Source organism: Nerophis ophidion, linkage group LG01, assembly GCF_033978795.1.
Source record: "Nerophis ophidion isolate RoL-2023_Sa linkage group LG01, RoL_Noph_v1.0, whole genome shotgun sequence".
Lineage (NCBI taxonomy): Eukaryota > Metazoa > Chordata > Actinopteri > Syngnathiformes > Syngnathidae > Nerophis > Nerophis ophidion.
Genome location: NC_084611.1, coordinates 9,856,144 through 9,877,088, shown reverse-complemented (window position 1 = coordinate 9,877,088; position 20,945 = coordinate 9,856,144). Strand labels below are relative to the sequence as shown.

The following is a 20,945-nucleotide window of genomic DNA, read 5'->3' as shown; positions in this document are numbered from 1 at the left end:
ACGGAGGTGAAACTTTACTATGGATCACAGCGAACATGGATCCCAACGGTGAGAAAATTGTGGTAAAAAGTCGCTTCTTACCGGATATCAGCTGAGCTTGTGACGTCCATACAGCTGCCGTCGACTTCCCTGAGACACTAGCTGCGTCAAAACACACACCTCCGACTATCAGGTACTATTCAACTCACTAAAACACTAGCAACACAATAGAAAGACAAGGGATTTCCCAGAATTTTCCTAGTAAATGTGTCTAAAAACATCGGAATCTCGTTTTCTGTTTTTTTTCTAGTCCGTCGCTATCAATATCCTCAAACACGAATCTTTCATCCTCGCTCAAGTTAATAGGGAAATTGTCGTTTTCTTGGTCCGAATAGCCCTCTTTGTTGGAGGCTCCCATTAAAATCAATGTGAATATGTGAAGTGACGTCATCGTCTGCGACTTCCGGTAGAGACAGGGCTTTTCTCTTAGTACCGAAAGTTGAGAACTCTATTGTGGATGTTCTCTACTAAATCCTTTCAGCAAAAATATGGCAATATCGCCAAATGATCAAGTATGACACATAAAATGGAACTGCTATCCCCGTTTAAATAAGAAAATCTCATTTCAGTAGGAAATGAAACCCACTACTACCCACCACGCAGTCTGATAGTTTATATATCAATGATGAAATATTAACATTGCAACACATGCCAATACGGCCATTTTAGTTTACTAAATTGCAATTTTAAATTTCCCGGGCATTTCGTCTTGAAAACGTCGTGTAATGATGACGTGTACGCAAGACGTCACGGGTTTTTAGGAAATACGAGCGCTGCACACACACACACAGCTAAAAGTCGTCTGCTTTAACCGCATAATTACACGGTATTTTGGAGCTCCGTGTTGCTGAATCTTTTGCAATTTGTTCAATTAATATTGGAGAAGTCAAAGTAGAAAGATGGAGTTGCGAAGCTTTAGCATTTAGCCACACAAACACACGGTGATTCCTTGTTTAAAATTCACGGAGGTGAAACTTTACTATGGATCGCAGCGAACATGGATCCAAACGGTGACAAAATTGTGGTAAAAAGTCGCTTCTTACCGGATATCAGCTGAGCTTGTGACGTCCATACAGCTGCCGTCGACTTCCCTGAGACACTAGCTGCGTCAAGACACCCGTGGACACACACCTCCGACTATCAGGTACTATTCAACTCACTAAAACACTAGCAACACAATAGAAAGATAAGGGATTTCCCAGAATTATCCTAGTAAATGTGTCTAAAAACATCGGAATCTCGTTTTCTGTTTTTTTTTCTAGTCCGTCGCTATCAATATCCTCAAACACAAATCTTTCATCCTCGCTCAAATTAATGGTGAAATTGTCGTTTTCTCGGTCCGAATAGCTGTTTTTATTGGAGGCTCCCATTAAAATCAATGTGAATATGTGAAGTGACGTCATCGTCTGCGGCTTCCGGTAGAGGCAGGGCTTTTCTCTTAGTACCGAAAGTTGCGAACTTTATCGTGGATGTTCTCTACTAAATCCTTTCAGCAAAAATATGGCAATATCGCGAAATGATCAAGTATTACACATAGAATGGACCTGCTATCCCCGTTTAAATAACAAAATCTCATTTCAGTAGGAAATGAAAGCCACTACTACCCACCATGCAGTCTGATAGTTTATATATCAATGATGAAATATTAACATTGCAACACATGCCAATACGGCCTTTTTAGTTTACTAAATTGCAATTTTAAATTTCCCGGGCGTTTCGTCTTGAAAACGTCGTGTAATGATGACGTGTACGCAAGACGTCACAGGTTTTTAGGAAGTATGAGCGCTGCACACACACACAGCTAAAAGTCGTCTGCTTTAACCGCATAATTACACGGTATTTGAGAGATTCGTGTTGCTGAATCTTTTGCAATTTGTTCAATTAATATTGGAGAAGTCAAAGTAGAAAGATGGAGTTGGGAAGCTTTAGCCTTTAGCCACCCAAACACACGGTGATTCCTTGTTTAAGATTCACCGAGTTGAAACTTTACTATGGATCACAGCGAACATGGATCCCAACGGTGAGAAAATTGTGGTAAAAAGTCGCTTCTTACCGGATATCAGCTGAGCTTGTGACGTCCATACAGCTGCCGTCGACTTCCCTGAGACACTAGCTGCGTCAAGACACACACCTCCGACTATCAGGTACTGTTAAACTCACTAAAACACTAGCAACACAATAGAAAGACAAGGGATTTCCCAGACTTTTCCTAGTAAATGTGTCTAAAAACATCGGAATCTCGTTTTCTGTTTTTTTTTCTAGTCCGTCGCTATCAATATCCTCAAACACAAATATTTCATCCTCACTCAAATTAATGGGGAAATTGTTGTTTTCTCGGTCTGAATAGCCCTCTTTGTTGGAGGCTCCCATTAAAATCAATGTGAATATGTGAAGTGACGTCATCGTCTGCGACTTCCGGTAGAGGCAGGGCTTTTTTGTCAGCACCGAAAGTTCAGAACTTTATTGTGGATGTTCTCTACTAAATCCTTTCAGCAAAAATATGGCAATATCGCGAAATGATCAAGTATGACACATAAAATGGAAGTGATATCCCCGTTTAAATAAGACAATCTCATTTCAGTAGGCCTTTAGAGGCCTACTGAAACCCACTACTACCCACCATGCAGTCTGATAGTTTATATATCAATGATGAAATATTAACATTGCAACACATGCCAATACGGCCTTTTTAGTTTACTGAATTGCAATTTTAAATTTACCGGGAGTTTATAAATAAATAAATGATAAATGGGTTGTACTTGTATAGCGCTTTTCTACCTTCAAGGCACTCAAAGCGCTTTGACACTACTTCCACATTTACCCATTCACACACACATTCACACACTGATGGAGGGAGCTGCCATGCAAGGCGCTAACCAGCACCCATCAGGAGCAAGGGTGAAGTGTCTTGCTCAGGACACAATGGACGTGACGAGGTTGGTACTAGGTGGGAATTGAACCAGGGACGCTCTGGTTGCGCACGGCCACTCTCCCACTGTGCCACGCCGTCCTGATAAACTCACTAAAACACTAGCAACACAATAGCAAGACAAGGGATTTCCCAAAATTTTCCTAGTAAATGTGTCTAAAAACATCGGAATCTCGTTTTTTTTTTTTTTCTAGTCCGTCGCTATCAATATCCTCAAAACACAAATCTTTCATCCTCGCTCAAATTAATGGGGAAATTGTCGTTTTCTCGGTCGGAATAGCTCTCTTTGTTGGAGGCTCCCATTAAAATCAATGTGAATATGTGAAGTGACGTCATCGTCTGCGACTTCCGGTAGAGGCAGGGCTTTTTTGTCAGCACCGAAAGTTCAGAACTTTATTGTGGATGTTCTCTACAAAATCCTTTCAGCAAAAATATGGCAATATCGCGAAATGATCAGGTATGACACATAGAATGGACCTGCTATCCCCGTTTAAATAAGAAAATCTCATTTCAGTAGGCCTTTAAAGGCCTACTGAAACCCACTACTACCCACCACGCAGTCTGATAGTTTATATATCAATGATGAAATATTAACATTGCAACACATGCCAATACGGCCATTTTAGTTTACTAAATTGCAATTTTAAATTTCCCGGGAGTTTTGTCTTGAAAACGTCGTGTAATGATGACGTGTACGCAAGACGTCACGGGTTTTTAGGAAGTACGAGCGCTGCACACACACACAGCTAAAAGTCGTCTGCTTTAACCGCATAATTACATGGTATTTTGGAGATCCGTGTTGCTGAATCTTTTGCAATTTGTTCAATTAATATTGGAGAAGTCAAAGTAGAAAGATGGAGGTGGGAAGCTTTAGCCTTTAGCCACACAAACACACGGTGATTCCTTGTTTAAAATTCACGGAGGTGAAACTTTACTATGGATCACAGCGAACATGGATCCCAACGGTGAGAAAATTGTGGTAAAAAGTCGCTTCTTACCGGATATCAGCTGAGCTTGTGACGTCCATACAGCTGCCGTCGACTTCCCTGAGACACTAGCTGCGTCAAGACACCCGGCCGTGGACACACACCTCCGACTATCAGGTACTGTTAAACTATCTAAAACACTAGCAACACAATAGAAAGATAAGGGATTTCCCAGAATTTTCCTAGTAAATGTGTCTAAAAACATCGGAATCTCGTTTTCTGTTTTTTTTCTTCTAGTCTGTCGCTATCAATATCCTCAAACACAAATATTTCATCCTCACTCAAATTAATGGGGAAATTGTAATTTTCTCGGTCCGAATAGCCCTCTTTGTTGGAGGCTCCCATTAAAATCAATGTGAATATGTGAAGTGACGTCATCGTCTGCGACTTCCGGTAGAGGCAGGGCTTTTCTCTTAGTACCGAAAGTTGAGAACTCTATTGTGGATGTTCTCTACTAAATCCTTTCAGCAAAAATATGGCAATATCGCCAAATGATCAAGTATGACACATAAAATGGAACTGCTATCCCCGTTTAAATAAGAAAATCTCATTTCAGTAGGAAATTAAACCCACTACTACCCACCATGCAGTCTGATAGTTTATATATCAATGATGAAATATTAACATTGCAACACATGCCAATACGGCCATTTTAGTTTACTAAATTGCAATTTTAAATTTCCCGGGCGTTTCGTCTTGAAAACGTCGTGTAATGATGACGTGTACGCAAGACGTCACGGGTTTTTAGAAAGTATGAGCGCTGCACACACACACAGCTAAAAGTCGTCTGCTTTAACCGCATAATTACACGGTATTTTTGAGATCCGTGTTGCTGAATCTTTTGCAATTTGTTCAATTAATATTGGAGAAGTCAAAGTAGAAAGATGGAGTTGGGAAGCTTTAGCCTTTAGCCACACAAACACACGGTGATTCCTTGTTTAAAATTCACGGAGGTGAAACTTTACTATGGATCACAGCGAACATGGATCCCAACGGTGAGAAAATTGTGGTAAAAAGTCGCTACTTACCGGATATCAGCTGAGCTTGTGACGTCCATACAGCTGCCGTCGACTTCCCTGAGACACTAGCTGCGTCAAGACACCCGTGGACACACACCTCCGACTATCAGGTACTATTCAACTCACTAAAACACTAGCAACACAATAGAAAGACAAGGGATTTCCCAGACTTTTCCTAGTAAATGTGTCTAAAAACATCGGAATCTCGTTTTCTGTTTTTTTTTCTAGTCCGTCGCTATCAATATCCTCAAACACAAATCTTTCATCCTCGCTCAAATTAATGGTGAAATTGTCGTTTTCTCGGTCCGAATAGCTGTTTTTATTGGAGGCTCCCATTAAAATCAATGTGAATATGTGAAGTGACGTCATCGTCTGCGACTTCCAGTAGAGGCAGGGCTTTTCTCTTAGTACCGAAAGTTGAGAACTCTATTGTGGATGTTCTCTACTAAATCCTTTCAGCAAAAATATGGCAATATCGCCAAATGATCAAGTATGACACATAGAATGGACCTGCTATCCCCGTTTAAATAAGAAAATCTCATTTCAGTAGGAAATGAAACCCACTACTACCCACCACGCAGTCTGATAGTTTATATATCAATGATGAAATATTAACATTGCAACACATGCCAATACGGCCATTTTAGTTTACTAAATTGCAATTTTAAATTTCCCGGGCGTTTCGTCTTGAAAACGTCGTGTAATGATGACGTGTACGCAAGACGTCATGGGTTTTTAGAAAGTATGAGCGCTGCACACACACACAGCTAAAAGTCGTCTGCTTTAACCGCATAATTACACGGTATTTTGGAGATCCGTGTTGCTGAATCTTTTGCAATTTGTTCAATTAATATTGGAGAAGTCAAAGTAGAAAGATGGAGTTGGGAAGCTTTAGCCTTTAGCCACACAAACACACGGTGATTCCTTGTTAAAAATTCACAGAGGTGAAACTTTACTATGGATCACAGCGAACATGGATCCCAACGGTGAGAAAATTGTGGTAAAAAGTTGCTTCTTACCGGATATCAGCTGAGCTTGTGACGTCCATACAGCTGCCGTCGACTTCCCTGAGACACGAGCTGCGTCAAAACACACACCTCCGACTATCAGGTACTGTTAAACTCACTAAAACACTAGCAACAAAATAGAAAGACAAGGGATTTCCCAGAATTTTCCTAGTAAATGTGTCTAAAAACATCGGAATCTCGTTTTCAGTTTTTTTTTCTAGTCTGTCGCTATCAATATCCTCAAACACAAATATTTCATCCTCACTCAAATTAATGGGGAAATTGTCATTTTCTCGGTCCGAATAGCCCTCTTTGTTGGAGGCTCCCATTAAAATCAATGTGAATATGTGAAGTGACGTCATCGTCTGCGGCTTCCGGTAGAGGCAGGGCTTTTCTCTTAGCACCGAAAGTTGAGAACTCTATTGTGGATGTTCTCTACTAAATCCTTTCAGCAAAAATATGGCAATATCGCCAAATGATCAAGTATGACGCATAAAATGGAACTGCTATCCCCGTTTAAATAAGAAAATCTCATTTCAGTCGGCCTTTAGAGGCCTACTGAAACCCATTACTACCCACCATGCAGTCTGATAGTTTATATATCAATGATGAAATATTAACATTGCAACACATGTCAATACGGCCATTTTAGTTTACTGAATTGCAATTTTAAATTTCCCGGGCGTTTCGTCTTGAAAACGTCGTGTAATGATGACGTGTACGCAAGACGTCACGGGTTTTTAGGAAGTATGAGCGCTGCACACACACACAGCTAAAAGTCGTCTGTTTTAACCGCATAATTACACGGTATTTGAGAGATTCGTGTTGCTGAATCTTTTGCAATTTGTTCAATTAATATTGGAGAAGTCAAAGTAGAAAGATGGAGTTGGGAAGCTTTAGCCTTTAGCCACCCAAACACACGGTGATTCCTTGTTTAAAATTTACGGAGGTGAAACTTTACTATGGATCACAGCGAACATGGATCCCAACGGTGAGAAAATTGTGGTAAAAAGTCGCTTCTTACCGGATATCAGCTGAGCTTGTGACGTCCATACAGCTGCCGTCGACTTCCCTGAGACACTAGCTGCGTCAAAACACACACCTCCGACTATCAGGTACTGTTAAACTCACTAAAACACTAGCAACACAATAGAAAGACAAGGGATTTCCCAGAATTTTCCTAGTAAATGTGTCTAAAAACATCGGAATCTCGTTTTTTTTTTTTTCCTCTAGTCCGTCGCTATCAATATCCTAAAACACGAATCTTTCATCCTCACTCAAATTAATGGGGAAATTGTCATTTTCTCGGTCCGAATAGCCCTCTTTGTTGGAGGCTCCCATTAAAATCAATGTGAATATGTGAAGTGACGTCATCGTCTGCGGCTTCCGGTAGAGGCAGGGCTTTTCTTTTAGCACCGAAAGTTGCGAACTTTATCGTGGATGTTCTCTACTAAATCCTTTCAGCAAAAATATGGCAATATCGCGAAATGATCAAGTATGACACATAGAATGGACTTGCTATTCCCGTTTAAATAAGAAAATCTCATTTCAGTAGGAAATGAAACCCACTACTACCCACCACGCAGTCTGATAGTTTATACATCAATGATGAAATATTAACATTGCAACACATGCCAATACGGCCTTTTTAGTTTACTGAATTGCAATTTTAAATTTCCCGGGCGTTTCGTCTTGAAAACGTCGTGTAATGATGACGTGTACGCAAGACGTCACAGGTTTTTAGAAAGTATGAGCGCTGCGCACACACAGCTAAAAGTCGTCTGCTTTAACCGCATAATTACACGGTATTTTTGAGATCCGTGTTGCTGAATCTTTTGCAATTTGTTCAATTAATATTGGAGAAGTCAAAGTAGAAAGATGGAGTTGCGAAGCTTTAGCCTTTAGCCACACAAACACACGGTGATTCCTTGTTTAAAATTCACGGAGGTGAAACTTTACTATGGATCGCAGCGAACATGGATCCCAACGGTGAGAAAATTGTGGTAAAAAGTCGCTTCTTACCGGATATCAGCTGAGCTTGTGACGTCCATACAGCTGCCGTCGACTTCCCTGAGACACTAGCTGCGTCAAGACACACACCTCCGACTATCAGGTACTGTTAAACTCACTAAAACACTAGCAACACAATAGAAAGACAAGGGATTTCCCAGACTTTTCCTAGTAAATGTGTCTAAAAACATCGGAATCTCGTTTTCTGTTTTTTTTTCTAGTCCGTCGCTATCAATATCCTCAAACACAAATATTTCATCCTCACTCAAATTAATGGGGAAATTGTTGTTTTCTCGGTCTGAATAGCCCTCTTTGTTGGAGGCTCCCATTAAAATCAATGTGAATATGTGAAGTGACGTCATCGTCTGCGACTTCCGGTAGAGGCAGGGCTTTTTTGTCAGCACCGAAAGTTCAGAACTTTATTGTGGATGTTCTCTACTAAATCCTTTCAGCAAAAATATGGCAATATCGCGAAATGATCAAGTATGACACATAAAATGGAAGTGATATCCCCGTTTAAATAAGACAATCTCATTTCAGTAGGCCTTTAGAGGCCTACTGAAACCCACTACTACCCACCATGCAGTCTGATAGTTTATATATCAATGATGAAATATTAACATTGCAACACATGCCAATACGGCCTTTTTAGTTTACTGAATTGCAATTTTAAATTTACCGGGAGTTTATAAATAAATAAATGATAAATGGGTTGTACTTGTATAGCGCTTTTCTACCTTCAAGGCACTCAAAGCGCTTTGACACTACTTCCACATTTACCCATTCACACACACATTCACACACTGATGGAGGGAGCTGCCATGCAAGGCGCTAACCAGCACCCATCAGGAGCAAGGGTGAAGTGTCTTGCTCAGGACACAATGGACGTGACGAGGTTGGTACTAGGTGGGAATTGAACCAGGGACGCTCTGGTTGCGCACGGCCACTCTCCCACTGTGCCACGCCGTCCTGATAAACTCACTAAAACACTAGAAACACAATAGCAAGACAAGGGATTTCCCAGAATTTTCCTAGTAAATGTGTCTAAAAACATCGGAATCTCGTTTTTTTTTTTTTTTTCTAGTCCGTCGCTATCAATATCCTCAAAACACAAATCTTTCATCCTCGCTCAAATTAATGGGGAAATTGTCGTTTTCTCGGTCGGAATAGCTCTCTTTGTTGGAGGCTCCCATTAAAATCAAGGCAGGGCTTTTTTGTCAGCACCGAAAGTTGCGAACTTTATCGTGGATGTTCTCTACTAAATCCTGTCAGCAAAAATATGGCAATATCGCGAAATGATCAAGTATGACACATAGAATGGAACTGATATCCCCGTTTAAATAAGAAAATCTCATTTCAGTAGGCTTTTAAATAAGAAAATCTCATTTCAGTAGGCCTTTAATGCGCTAGAATCAACAGAAGAGGCGGTAGTGCGTCACGCATCATGACAGCCGATCAAATACAGGGAGGAGAAGAAGAAAATTCGCACTAAATGTGCATGTTTTGCAGGACAGCGGGGAGGACGTCATCCATTGAGTCACTTTAGCTGCATAATTGCGGCGCAAAGCTGGAGGATTAAGACCGCCGGGAGTCACGACTCTTTCCGTACATCGACCTCCATGAGACACCGAGGCTAGCCGCGCCTAGCTCGCCCAGCGCAGAGAGCCACCTCGCGGCTCACATGCAGTGAGTTCCTCCCCCCCCCCCCCCCGACTGGGGGGTTCGATCGAGACGATGGCGGACCGGAACGCGCCGCCGCGGGACGGTTCTCCCCCGCAGCGCTGCGGCGGGGTGAGTCCGTCGGAGGAGAACGGACAGGCGGACAGCGCCGACGAGACGCTCTCGCCGACCTCCGTCATCTATTTCAAGGAGGCTCTGAGCTCCGTCGGCTTCGGGAAGGCGGTGTCGCTGCCGCCCTCGTCGCCTGTCAAGTATGACTTCCACATCGAGAGGATGGACCCGAAACGCAAAAGTGAGTCAAGATAAAAAAAAATGTTTTAAATTCACTCACTTTTTGTTTTTGACGACCGCCATTTTTTGCTAAACTTCCTGGTTTTCATGCTAACTGAACAAGCTAACCTATCTCGTCCACAATAACTCCCTACATAACTCTATATATAATTTATTAATTTAACGTTTTCTATTTCACCTGCTTTACGAAAGAGACATAATATTCAAACCGAGACTGTAGAAGTAAAATATGATAAACGACCGCATGACTTGAAAGAAATGTAGGCTAATTCAAGCTAATGTCAACAAGTTGAGTCATCACATGACCACATGTCTCGTGTTAGACCTTCTGTTTGTTTTCGAATTGTTTTACTACTTTAACCTACTGAAACACATTTTTATTGGAGCTGTGAATACTGCAATTTTATTCGCGAATGTTTAAAATTAACATTTTAATTTAGTTTTTATATTTTGTATTTATTTTTTTGGTCCCGTTCAGCTTCTCAGGCAAATCTATCAATCAATCAATCAATCAATGTTTATTTATATAGCCCCAAATCACAAATGTCTCAAAGGACTGCACAAATCATTACGACTACAACATCCTCGGAAGAACCCACAAAAGGGCAAGGAAAACTCACACCCAGTGGGACGCCTGTGACAATGCTGACTATGAGAAACCTTGGAGAGGACCTCAGATGTGGGCAACCCCCCCCTCTAGGGGACCGAAAGCAATGGATGTCGAGCGGGTCTAACATGATACTGTGAAAGTTCAATCCATAGTGGCTCCAACACAGCCGCAAGAGTTCAGTTCAAAGCGGATCCAAGACAGCAGCGAGAGTCCCGTCCACAGGAAACCATCTCAAGCGGAGGCGGATCAGCAGCGTAGAGATGTCCCCAACCGATACACAGGCGAGCGGTCCATCTTGGGTCTCGACGAGGGGTCCATCCTGGGTCTCGACTCTGGACAGCCAGTACTTCATCCATGGTCATCGGACCGGACCCCCTCCACAAGGGAGGGGGGGACATAGGAGAAAAAAGAAAAGAAGCGGCAGATCAACTGGTCTAAAAAGGAGGTCTATTTAAAGGCTAGAGTATTAAGGTGAGACTAGACTGACCATACGTCCTCTTTTCCCCAGACATGTCCTTGTTTAAATGTAACTTAGATATTGGGTTTCACTATGTAAAGCGCTTTGAGTCACTAGAGAAAAGCGCTATATAAATATAATTCACTTCACTTCCTTTACGGGACTGTCTGGGCTGTCCGGGCGGGGTTTCTTAAATGCCTCAAACGTCCGGCGTTTTGAGTCAGGGTTGCGTGTATTTTCAATGTTAGTACAGGGTCTACACCAGGGGGTCTCAAACATGCGGCCCGCGAGACATTATTACGCGGCCTGCGCTTTGATATGACAATTTAATGTTGTTTTCGGCCCGCGAGTTTAATATGAACGGCGCTTGATAGCATCATACTTGCCACCGTCCCCAATTTTCCCGGAGACCCCTGAATTTCAGAGCACCAATTCTCTCGATGCCCCTGCCAATTTTTACCAGATCAACAACATTCTGGGAGTGCCATAATGGCACTGCCTTTAGCGCCCCCTACATCCTGGACTGACAGCGTGCAAGCCCAGTTTATTGTTGCATCTGGCCATGTGAGACGCACATGTGTTATTGCAAGATATGTTTGATCAACAGCTACACACGCCACACTAAGGGTGGCCGTAAAAAAACTTTTAACACTGTTACAAATATGTGCCAGACTGTGAACCCACACCAAACAACAATGACAAACACATTTTGGGATAACATCCACACCGTTACACAACATAAACACACCAGAACAATTACCCAGAATCCAGTGCAGGGCACCAATTCTCTCGAAGCCCCTGCCAATTTTTACCAGATCAACAACATTCAGGGAGTGCCATAACGGCACTGCCTTTAGCGCCCCCTACATCCTGGACTGACAGCGTGCAAGCCCAGTTTATTGTTGCATCTGGCCATGTGAGACGCACATGTGTTATTGCAAGATATTTTTGATCAACAGCTACACACGCCACACTAAGGGTGGCCGTAAAAAAACTTTTAACATTATTACAAATATGTGCCAGACTGTGAACCCACACCAAACAACAATGACTAACGCATTTTGGGAGAACATCCACACCGTTACACAACATAAACACACCAGAACAATTACCCAGAATCCCGTGCAGGGCACCAATTCTCTCGAAGCCTCTGCCAATTTTTACCAGATCAACAACCTTCAGGGAGTGCCATAATGGCACTGCCTTTAGCGCCCCCTACATCTGAACACAACTAAACACGTGCATTTTTAAGTAAGACCAACATTTCTAGAGTATGATAGGTCTCTTATTATTTGTAATAACATTGATATTCTGAAGCTAACTGTGGAGGGGGCGTGGCCTGCGGGCCTGCAGCGACAGGTGCGTAGATGGCCCACCTGGGCCTTGTTATCGAATCACCTGTCGCTCTGTTATAAGCAGCAGCCAGGAGGAGAGACGGAGTTGGCGCTGGAGCCAGAGTGCGAGCGAGAACGAAAGAGAAAAAGACAATTGCTGGAAAGCAACTGAGAGACTTATTGAAAAATAAAACAATATTGTAACCCTGAAACAGGCTCTCATGTCGGTGCTTGGTGGTCTGAAGAACCCCCAGGAGGGCAAGCCCTAAACTAACCAATAATAAATAAATCACTTCTTACCCTTAATGCAACTTCTTGAACAAGTGCGGTAGAAAAAAGGATGGATAGATTCAAATGCATGAGCATGTTTTATATTTTGAACGTTATTTTTAACACTTTGAGTACAAGTGGAATTATTCAATACTTATTGTGTTAAGCAGTGTCAGCTCAGATTTATCCGAGAGCCAGATGGAGTCATCAAAAGAGCCACATCTGGCTCGCGAGCCATAGGTTCCCTACCCCTGGTCTAGACTGACCATACGTCCTCTTTTCCCCAGGACATGTCCTCTTTTACGGGCCCGTCCGGGCGGGGTTTCTTAAATGCCTCAAACGTCCGGCGTTTTGAGTCAGGGTTGCGTGTATTTTCAATGTTTGTACAGAGTTAAGAAGGGGTTGAAGAAAAACAAAACAAATTGGGAAGGTGTGCGCACCTAGCAGAATTTGTGAGGGAGGGTCAGAGAGAGCGATTTAGTGGATCGGTTGTTAATCAAGGTACACTTGGTCAACAGCCATACAGGTCACACTGAGAGTGGCCGTATAAACAACTTTAATACTGTCTCAAATATGGGCCACACTGTGAACCCACACCAAAAAAAGAATGACAAACATATTTTGGCAGAATACAACATAAACACAAAAGAACAAATACCCAGAACCACTTGCAGCACTAACTCCTCCCGGACGCTAATGAGCATTGTTACACTACAAATGAAGCAATGCAAATAGAAGTAGAGCTATTGATAATGAACAACACCAATAATTTACCTCTACAATCAACAATACTGGTGTTCAAATGCAACAATACATACCGTATTTTTCGGATCATAAGTCGCTCCGGTTTAATAAAGAAGAAAAAAAAACATTTACACGTCGCACTGGAGTATAAGTCGCATTTTGGGGGAAATTTATTTGATAAAATCCAACACCAAGAATAGACATTTGAAAGGCAATTTAAAATAAATAAAGAATAGTGAACAGCAGGCTGAATAAGTGTACGTTATATGAGGCATAATTGTTCTACAGGTCTCAGAGGTCCCTCAATATTTTGTTGGAAAATGTGGTGTCCAAAATGTTGCTTTGCTACTGGAATTCAGACAGTTTGAAAGTGCTTTCAGTTAGCCCCTCTGGGAACTTTTGTGTGTCTGCAGCTTTAATGCTAACAAGCGGTGTTTGTCCACGCCAGTGTGTCTGCAAGGAGCGCCATTCGGCACTTGATCCACTTGTCGATGACATACTGCTGTGTCTTGGATCCTCTTTGGACTGGACTCTCGCGACTGTGTTGTATCCATTGTGGATTGAACTTTCACAGTATCATGTTAGACCCGCTCGACATCCATCAATCAATCAATCAATGTTTATTTATATAGCCCCAAATCACAAATGTCTCAAAGGACTGCACAAATCATTACGACTACAACATCCTCGGAAGAACCCACAAAAGGGCAAGGAAAACTCACACCCAGTGGGCAGGGAGAATTCACATTCAGTGGGACGCCAGCGACAATGCTGACTATGAGAAACCTTGGAGAGGACCTCAGATGTGGGCAACCCCCCCCCTCTAGGGGACCGAAAGCAATGGATGTCGAGCGGGTCTAACATGATACTGTGAAAGTTCAATCCATAGTGGCTCCAAGACAGCAGTGAGAGTCCCATCCACAGGAAACCATCTCAAGCGGATCAGCAGCTTAGAGATGTCCCCAACCGATACAGGCGAGCGGTCCATCCTGGGTCCCGACGAGCGGTCCATCCTGGGTCTCGACTCTGGACAGTCAGTACTTCATCCATGGTCATCGGACCGGACCCCCTCCACAAGGGAGGGGGGGACATAGGAGAAAGAAAAGAAGCGGCAGATCAACTGGTCTAAAAAGGAGGTCTATTTAAAGGCTAGAGTATACAGATGAGTTTTAAGATGAGACTTAAATGCTTCTACTGAGGTAGCATCTCGAACTGTTACCGGGAGGGCATTCCAGAGTACTGGAGCCCGAACGGAAAACGCTCTATAGCCCGCAGACTTTTTTTGAGCTCTAGGAATCACTAATAAGCCGGAGTCTTTTGAACGCAGATTTCTTGCCGGGACATATGGTACAATACAATCGGCAAGATAGGCTGGAGCTAGACCGTGTAGTATTTTATACATAAGTAGTAAAACCTTAAAGTCACATCTTAAGTGCACAGGTGAGCCAGTACAGGCGTAATATGATCAAACTTTCTTGTTCTTGTCAAAAGTCTAGCAGCCGCATTTTGTACCAACTGTAATCTTTTAATGCTAGACATTGGGAGACCCGAAAATAATACGTTACAGTAATCGAGACGAGACGTAACAAACGCATGGATAATGATCTCGGCGTCTTTAGTGGACAAAATGGAGCGAATTTTAGCGATATTACGGAGATGAAAGAAGGCCGTTTTAGTAACGCTTTTAATGTGTGACTCAAAGGAGAGAGTTGGGTCGAAGATAATACCCAGATTTTTTACAGAGTCACCTTGTTTTATTATTTGGTTGTCAAATGTTAAAGTTGTATTATTAAATAGAGGTCGGTGTCTAGCAGGACCGATAATCAGCATTTCCGTTTTTTTGGCATTAAGTTGCAAAAAGTTAGCGGACATCCATTGTTTAATTTCATTAAGACACGCTTCCAACTGACTACAGTCCGGCGTGTTGGTCAGCTTTAGGGGCATGTAAAGTTGGGTGTCATCAGCATAACAGTGAAAGCTAATACCGTATTTGCGTATGACGTCACCTAGCGGCAGCATGTAGATGCTGAAGAGTACAGGGCCAAGGACCGAACCCTGGGGAACTCCACACGTTACCTTAACATAGTCCGAGGTCACACTGTTATAGGAGACGCACTGCATCCTATCAGTAAGATAAGAGTTAAACCATGACAGGGCTGAGTCTGAAATACCAATTCGTATTTTGATACGCCCCTAATAAAATATTATGATCGACGGTATCGAAAGCAGCGCTAAGATCGAGGAGCAGCAACATAGATGACGCATCAGAGTCCATTGCTTTCCTCCTCTCTAAGGTTCTCATAGTCATCATTGTCACCGACGTCCCACTGGGTGTGAGTTTTCCTTGCCCTTATGTGGGCCTACCGAGGATGTCGTGGTGGTCTGTGCAGCCCTTTGAGACACTAGTGATTTAGGGCTATATAAGTAAACATTGATTGATTGATTGATTGATTGATATCCAAAAAAACAATGTAAAATTAAGTAAGGAGTGAGACAGGACAAAAACATTAGCAGCATGCTACGTGCTGACATTTTGGTAAGGTTTTAACAGCGACATCATGCTAAAGAATAACCACAGTGATTAAACTTACAGCTCCTACATCTGTAACTGACTGCCGAATGATTGGCAAGGCACCAGGCTAAATTTTAAGATCTGTAGCGAAGCCTTAACTTCAAATGCAGCATTTTTTTGTTTAATAGGTTTTATTTTTTCCGAGTCTTCAGGAGCTATGCACATGTCTCTCGTGTCCCATCAACATTCATGTTGCATGTAAGCATGCGCTTTTTTCAACGCTAATGCTGTGTCTCGGTCATCAGACGGAGGAGATTGCATCCTGTGATTTCTGACATCATCCGTGATTTGCAGCGCTTCTTCTTCGTAATTACATTTTCATAATAGGAGACATGTGCTACTGCGGAGTCCTTCACTCCGTCCTTAGGGGTAGAATGTTGTATTCTTCTGTAATGGGAGTTTCGTTATGGTACCAAGTTCCACACGGAAAAAAATCAAACGAGGGACTTTCCGAAAAAAAATTAAAGAGACTGATCTCCCTGATTGAAAACTAATTGAAATGTACAGTACACGCCAAAAGTATGGACACATTTTCTCATTTCAATGCGTTTTCTTTATTTTCATGACTATTTACATTGTGGGTTGTCACTGAAGGAATCAAAACTATGACACCTGTGAAGTGAAAACCATTTGAGGTGACTACAGGAACGTAAATGAAGTATTGTTGGCAGTATTTAGATCAGGGGTCGGGAACCTTTTTGGCTGAGAGAGCCAAGAAGCCAAATATTTTAAAATGTATTTCTGTAAGAGCCATATAATATTTTTTGTAATAACATTGTTATTCTGAAGCTAACTGTGGACGGGGGCGTGGCCTGCGGGCCTGCAGCGAAGCGGGGTGTTGCCAGGATCAGCCTCGAAATCAGCGACAGGTGCGTAGAAGCCCCATCTGGGCCTTGTTATCTAATCACCTGCCGCTCGGTTATAAGCAGCCAGGAGGAGAGACGGGGTTGGAGCTGGAGCCAAAGCACAAGCGAGGACGAAAGACAAAAGAACAATTGCTGGAAAGCAACTGAGAGACTTATTGAAAAATAAAACAATATTGTAACCCTGAAACAGGCTCTCATGCCGGTGCTTGGTGGTGTGAAGAACCCTTAGGAGGGCAAGCCCCACACTAACCAATAGTAAATAAATAACTTCCTACCATTAACGCAACTTTTTAAACAGGTACAGTAGAAAACGGATGGATGGATTAAAAATGCATGAAAATGTTTTATATTTTGATCATTATTTTTAACACTGTAATTACATTTGGAATTATTCATCACTTATCGTGTTAAGCAATATCAGCTCAGATTTATCCGAGAGCCAGACGCAGTCATCAAAAGAGCCAGCCATAGGTTCCCTACCCCTGATTTATATACTTTGTCAAAGTCATTTAGAGGCAGAATGCATTGCTTCCATTAGCTGCATTTCTAGCCACCTAGATCGAGCCGATTATTACAAATCAGAATGAACTTAAAATAGGGCTGGGCGATATATCGGTACACTAGATATATCGCGGGTTTGTCTCTGTGCGATATGGAAAATGACTACCGTTTTTTTCGGAGTATAAGTCGCACCTGCCGAAAATGCATAATAAAGAAGGGAAAAAACATATATAAGTCACACTGGAGTATAAGTCGCATTTTTTGGGGAAATTTATTTGATAAAACCCTACACCAAGAATAGACATTTAAAAGAATAAATAAATAAAGAATAGTGAACAACAGGCTGAATAAGTGTACGTTATATGAGGCATAAATAACCAACTGAGAAGGTGCCTGGAGGTGAACATTATCACCAGACCTATGTAAGCGTCAATATATACCTTGATGGTGCAGAAAAAAGACCATCTATTTTTTTAACCGATTTCCGAACTCTAAATGGGTGAATTTTGGCGAATTAAACGCCTTTCTGTTTATCGCGCTGGAGGCGATGACGTCAGAATGTGACGTCGCCGAGGTAACACACCCACCATTTTCATTTTCAACACATTACAAACACCGGGTCTCAGCTCTGTTATTTTCCGTTTTTTTGACTATTTTTTGGAACCTTGGAGACATCATGCCTCGTCGGTGTGTTGTCGGAGGGTGTAACAACACTAACAGGGAGGGATTCAAGTTGCACCACTGGCCCCAAGATGCCAAAGTGTCTGCCGCCAGACCCCCGTTGAATGTGCCAGAGTGTCTCCACATTTGACCGGCGAGGCTAAGGCAGACATGGCACAGAGATGTATGGATAACCTGCAGATGCATTTGCAACAATAGTCAACGAAATCACAAAGGTGAGTTTTGTTGATGTTGACTAACATGCTACGCTAATCGATGCTAACATGCTATTTACCAGCGGTGCTAAAGCAGACATGGTACAGAGATGTATGGATAACCTGTAGATGCATTTGCAACTATATTACGTTTCCTTCCACCCACATTTAATGCAAAAAAAACACTTACCAATCGACGAATTTAAGTTGCTCCAGTGTCAAAAGATGCGAAAGTCCTGATCGTTTGGTCCGCACATTTTACCGGCGATGCTAACGCAGCTATTCGGCCATGCTATGGCTATGAATAGCGTCAATAGCTATTCGCTCAATAGCTTCAGTTTCTTTTTCAATACTTTCATACTCCAACCATCTGTTTAAATACATGCGTAATCTGTTGAATAACTCTCTCCTTTGAGGCACACATTAAAAGCGTTACTAAAACGGCCTTCTTTCATCTCCGTAATATCGCTAAAATTCGCTCCATTCTGTCCACTAAAGACGCTGAGATCATTATCCATGCGTTTGTTACGTCTCGTCTCGATTACTGTAACGTATTATTTTCGGGTCTCCCCATGTCTAGCATTAAAAGATTACAGTTGGTACAAAATGTGGCTGCTAGACTTTTGACAAGAACAAGAAAGTTTGATCACATTACGCCTGTACTGGCTCACCTGCACTGGCTTCCTGTGCACTTAAGATGTGACTTTAAGGTTTTACTACTTACGTATAAAATACTACACGGTCTAGCTCCATCCTATCTTGCCGATTGTATTGTACCATATGTCCCGGCAAGAAATCTGCGTTCAAAGGACTCCGGCTTACTAGTGATTCCCAAAGCCCAAAAAAAGTCTGCGGGCTATAGAGCGTTTTCCGTTCGGGCTCCAGTACTCTGGAATGCCCTCCCGGTAACAGTTCGAGATGCTACCTCAGTAGAAGCATTTAAGTCTCACCTTAAAACTCATTTGTATACTCTAGCCTTTAAATAGACTCCCTTTTTAGACCAGTTGATCTGCCGTTTCTTTTCTATTTCTTCCATGTCCCACTCTCCCTTGTGGAGGGGGTCCGGTCCGATCCGGTGGCCATGTACTGCTTGCCTGTGTATCGGCTGGGGACATCTCTGCGCTGCTGATCCGCCTCCGCTTGGGATGGTTTCCTGCTGGCTCCGCTGTGAACGGGACTCTCGCTGCTGTGTTGGATCCGCTTTGGACTGGACTCTCGCGACTGTGTTGGATCCATTGTGGATTGAACTTTCACAGTATCATGTTAGACCCGCTCGACATCCATTGCTTTCCTCCTCTCCAAGCTTCTCATAGTCATCATTGTCACCGATGTCCCGCTGGGTGTGAGTTTTCCTTGCCCTTGTGTGGGCCTACCGAGGATGTCGTGGTGGTTTGTGCAGCCCTTTGAGACACTAGTGATTTAGGGCTATATAAGTAAACATTGATTGATTGATTGATTGATTGATTAAGTCGCTGAAATCCGAGTTTGAATCCGAGCTAATGTCGCTATATCTTGCTGTGGTATTCCCATTGTTTGTTTACATTGGCAGCACTGTGTGACGTCACAGGGAAATGGCCAGTGTCTTCGCAGAGAGCGAAAATAAGGCACTTTAAAGCTTTATTTAGGGATATTCCGAGACCGGTAAAATTTTGAAAAAAAATACAACAAGCCACTGGGAACTGATTTTTATTGTTTTTAACCCTTATGAAATTGTGCTAATGTTCCCCTTTAACGTAACATATTATGGTAAGAGTCATTCAAATAACTCTAACAAATAGAACATGCTATACGTTTACCAAACAACCTGTCATTCCTAATCAATAAATCCGATAAAATCTTATACGTCTAGTCTCTTACATGTATGAGCTAAATAATATTATTTGATATTTTACGGTAACGTGTTAATAATTTTACACATAAGTCGCACCCCTGGCCAAACTATTAAAAAAACTGCGACTTATAGTCCGAAAAATACAGTAAATATTTTTTGCCGTGATAAATATGTGCCAAGCCTTGTTAATGGTGTACCGTTACCGGCCTCTCTGGGGACCACCGCCACTATCATCCCTTCTCTCCGGCCCTCCTCCCTCCCTCTTTTACGCATGCACCATCTGCTCACGTGACGCCGTGCTGGCTGCCACCCAGCCCTCCTCCACAGTCGGCCATCTTGGTCAACACCCAGTGTGTATGCGCGGCGGTGCACGGGCAAGCCAAAATCAGAGCCACTTAGCGGAGGAGGGTCGCCGCTCCTTGCATCCTTAAGTCCCTCGCCTGCACAAAAAGGGGTCGACGGGGGAAGGAGGCGCAGCAGGAAGAGCAGCGTCTCAGAGACGGTCCCGAGGAGGCTGCAGACCCACAGACACCTGCTAACAGCATCCTCGTCTTGGGTTTTTTCTTTTCTTTTTTCCACCCCTTTGGAACAAAAACACTTCTGCCTTTTTTCTTTTCCTTTATTTGTTTTTTTTTTTTCCACAACCCTTGCATCTGCCGAGTCATCATCATGTCGGATCTGACGCCTCAGAGCGAGACCCCGACTCCCACCACAGACAAGATCACCCAGGCCGCCCGGGAGACCATTTATCTCTGCAACTTCCGCGTGTCGGTGGACGGCGAGTGGCTGTGCCTGCGCGAGCTCAACGACATCTCCCTCACCCCGGACCCCGAGCCCGCCCATGAAGGTAACATGTCACGGGCGGCGTCATTGGCGGTCGTGGGCCAGCGGCCTGGAAGTGCTTAAACGTGCGCGTAAAACACA

At 42.9% G+C, this 20,945-nt stretch overlaps 1 protein-coding gene across 4 annotated transcripts in view; it reads left to right on the top strand.

Annotated features, from left to right (window-relative positions):
- Window positions 1-9,439: 9,439 nt before the first annotated feature.
- rufy3 (RUN and FYVE domain containing 3) overlaps window positions 9,440-20,945 on the top strand; it is a 66,208-nt gene continuing 54,702 nt past the window's right edge. Inside the window, exon 1 of one of the 4 annotated variants that reach the window (XM_061895836.1) lies at window positions 9,440-9,962. In XM_061895836.1, coding sequence (XP_061751820.1) covers window positions 9,725-9,962 — 238 coding nt within the window. In that variant the 5' untranslated portion in view covers window positions 9,440-9,724. Of the gene's footprint in view, window positions 9,963-20,349; window positions 20,869-20,945 lie in introns of those variants that run through there. The other 3 variants (XM_061895852.1, XM_061895842.1, XM_061895861.1) reach the window with 3 other exon arrangements.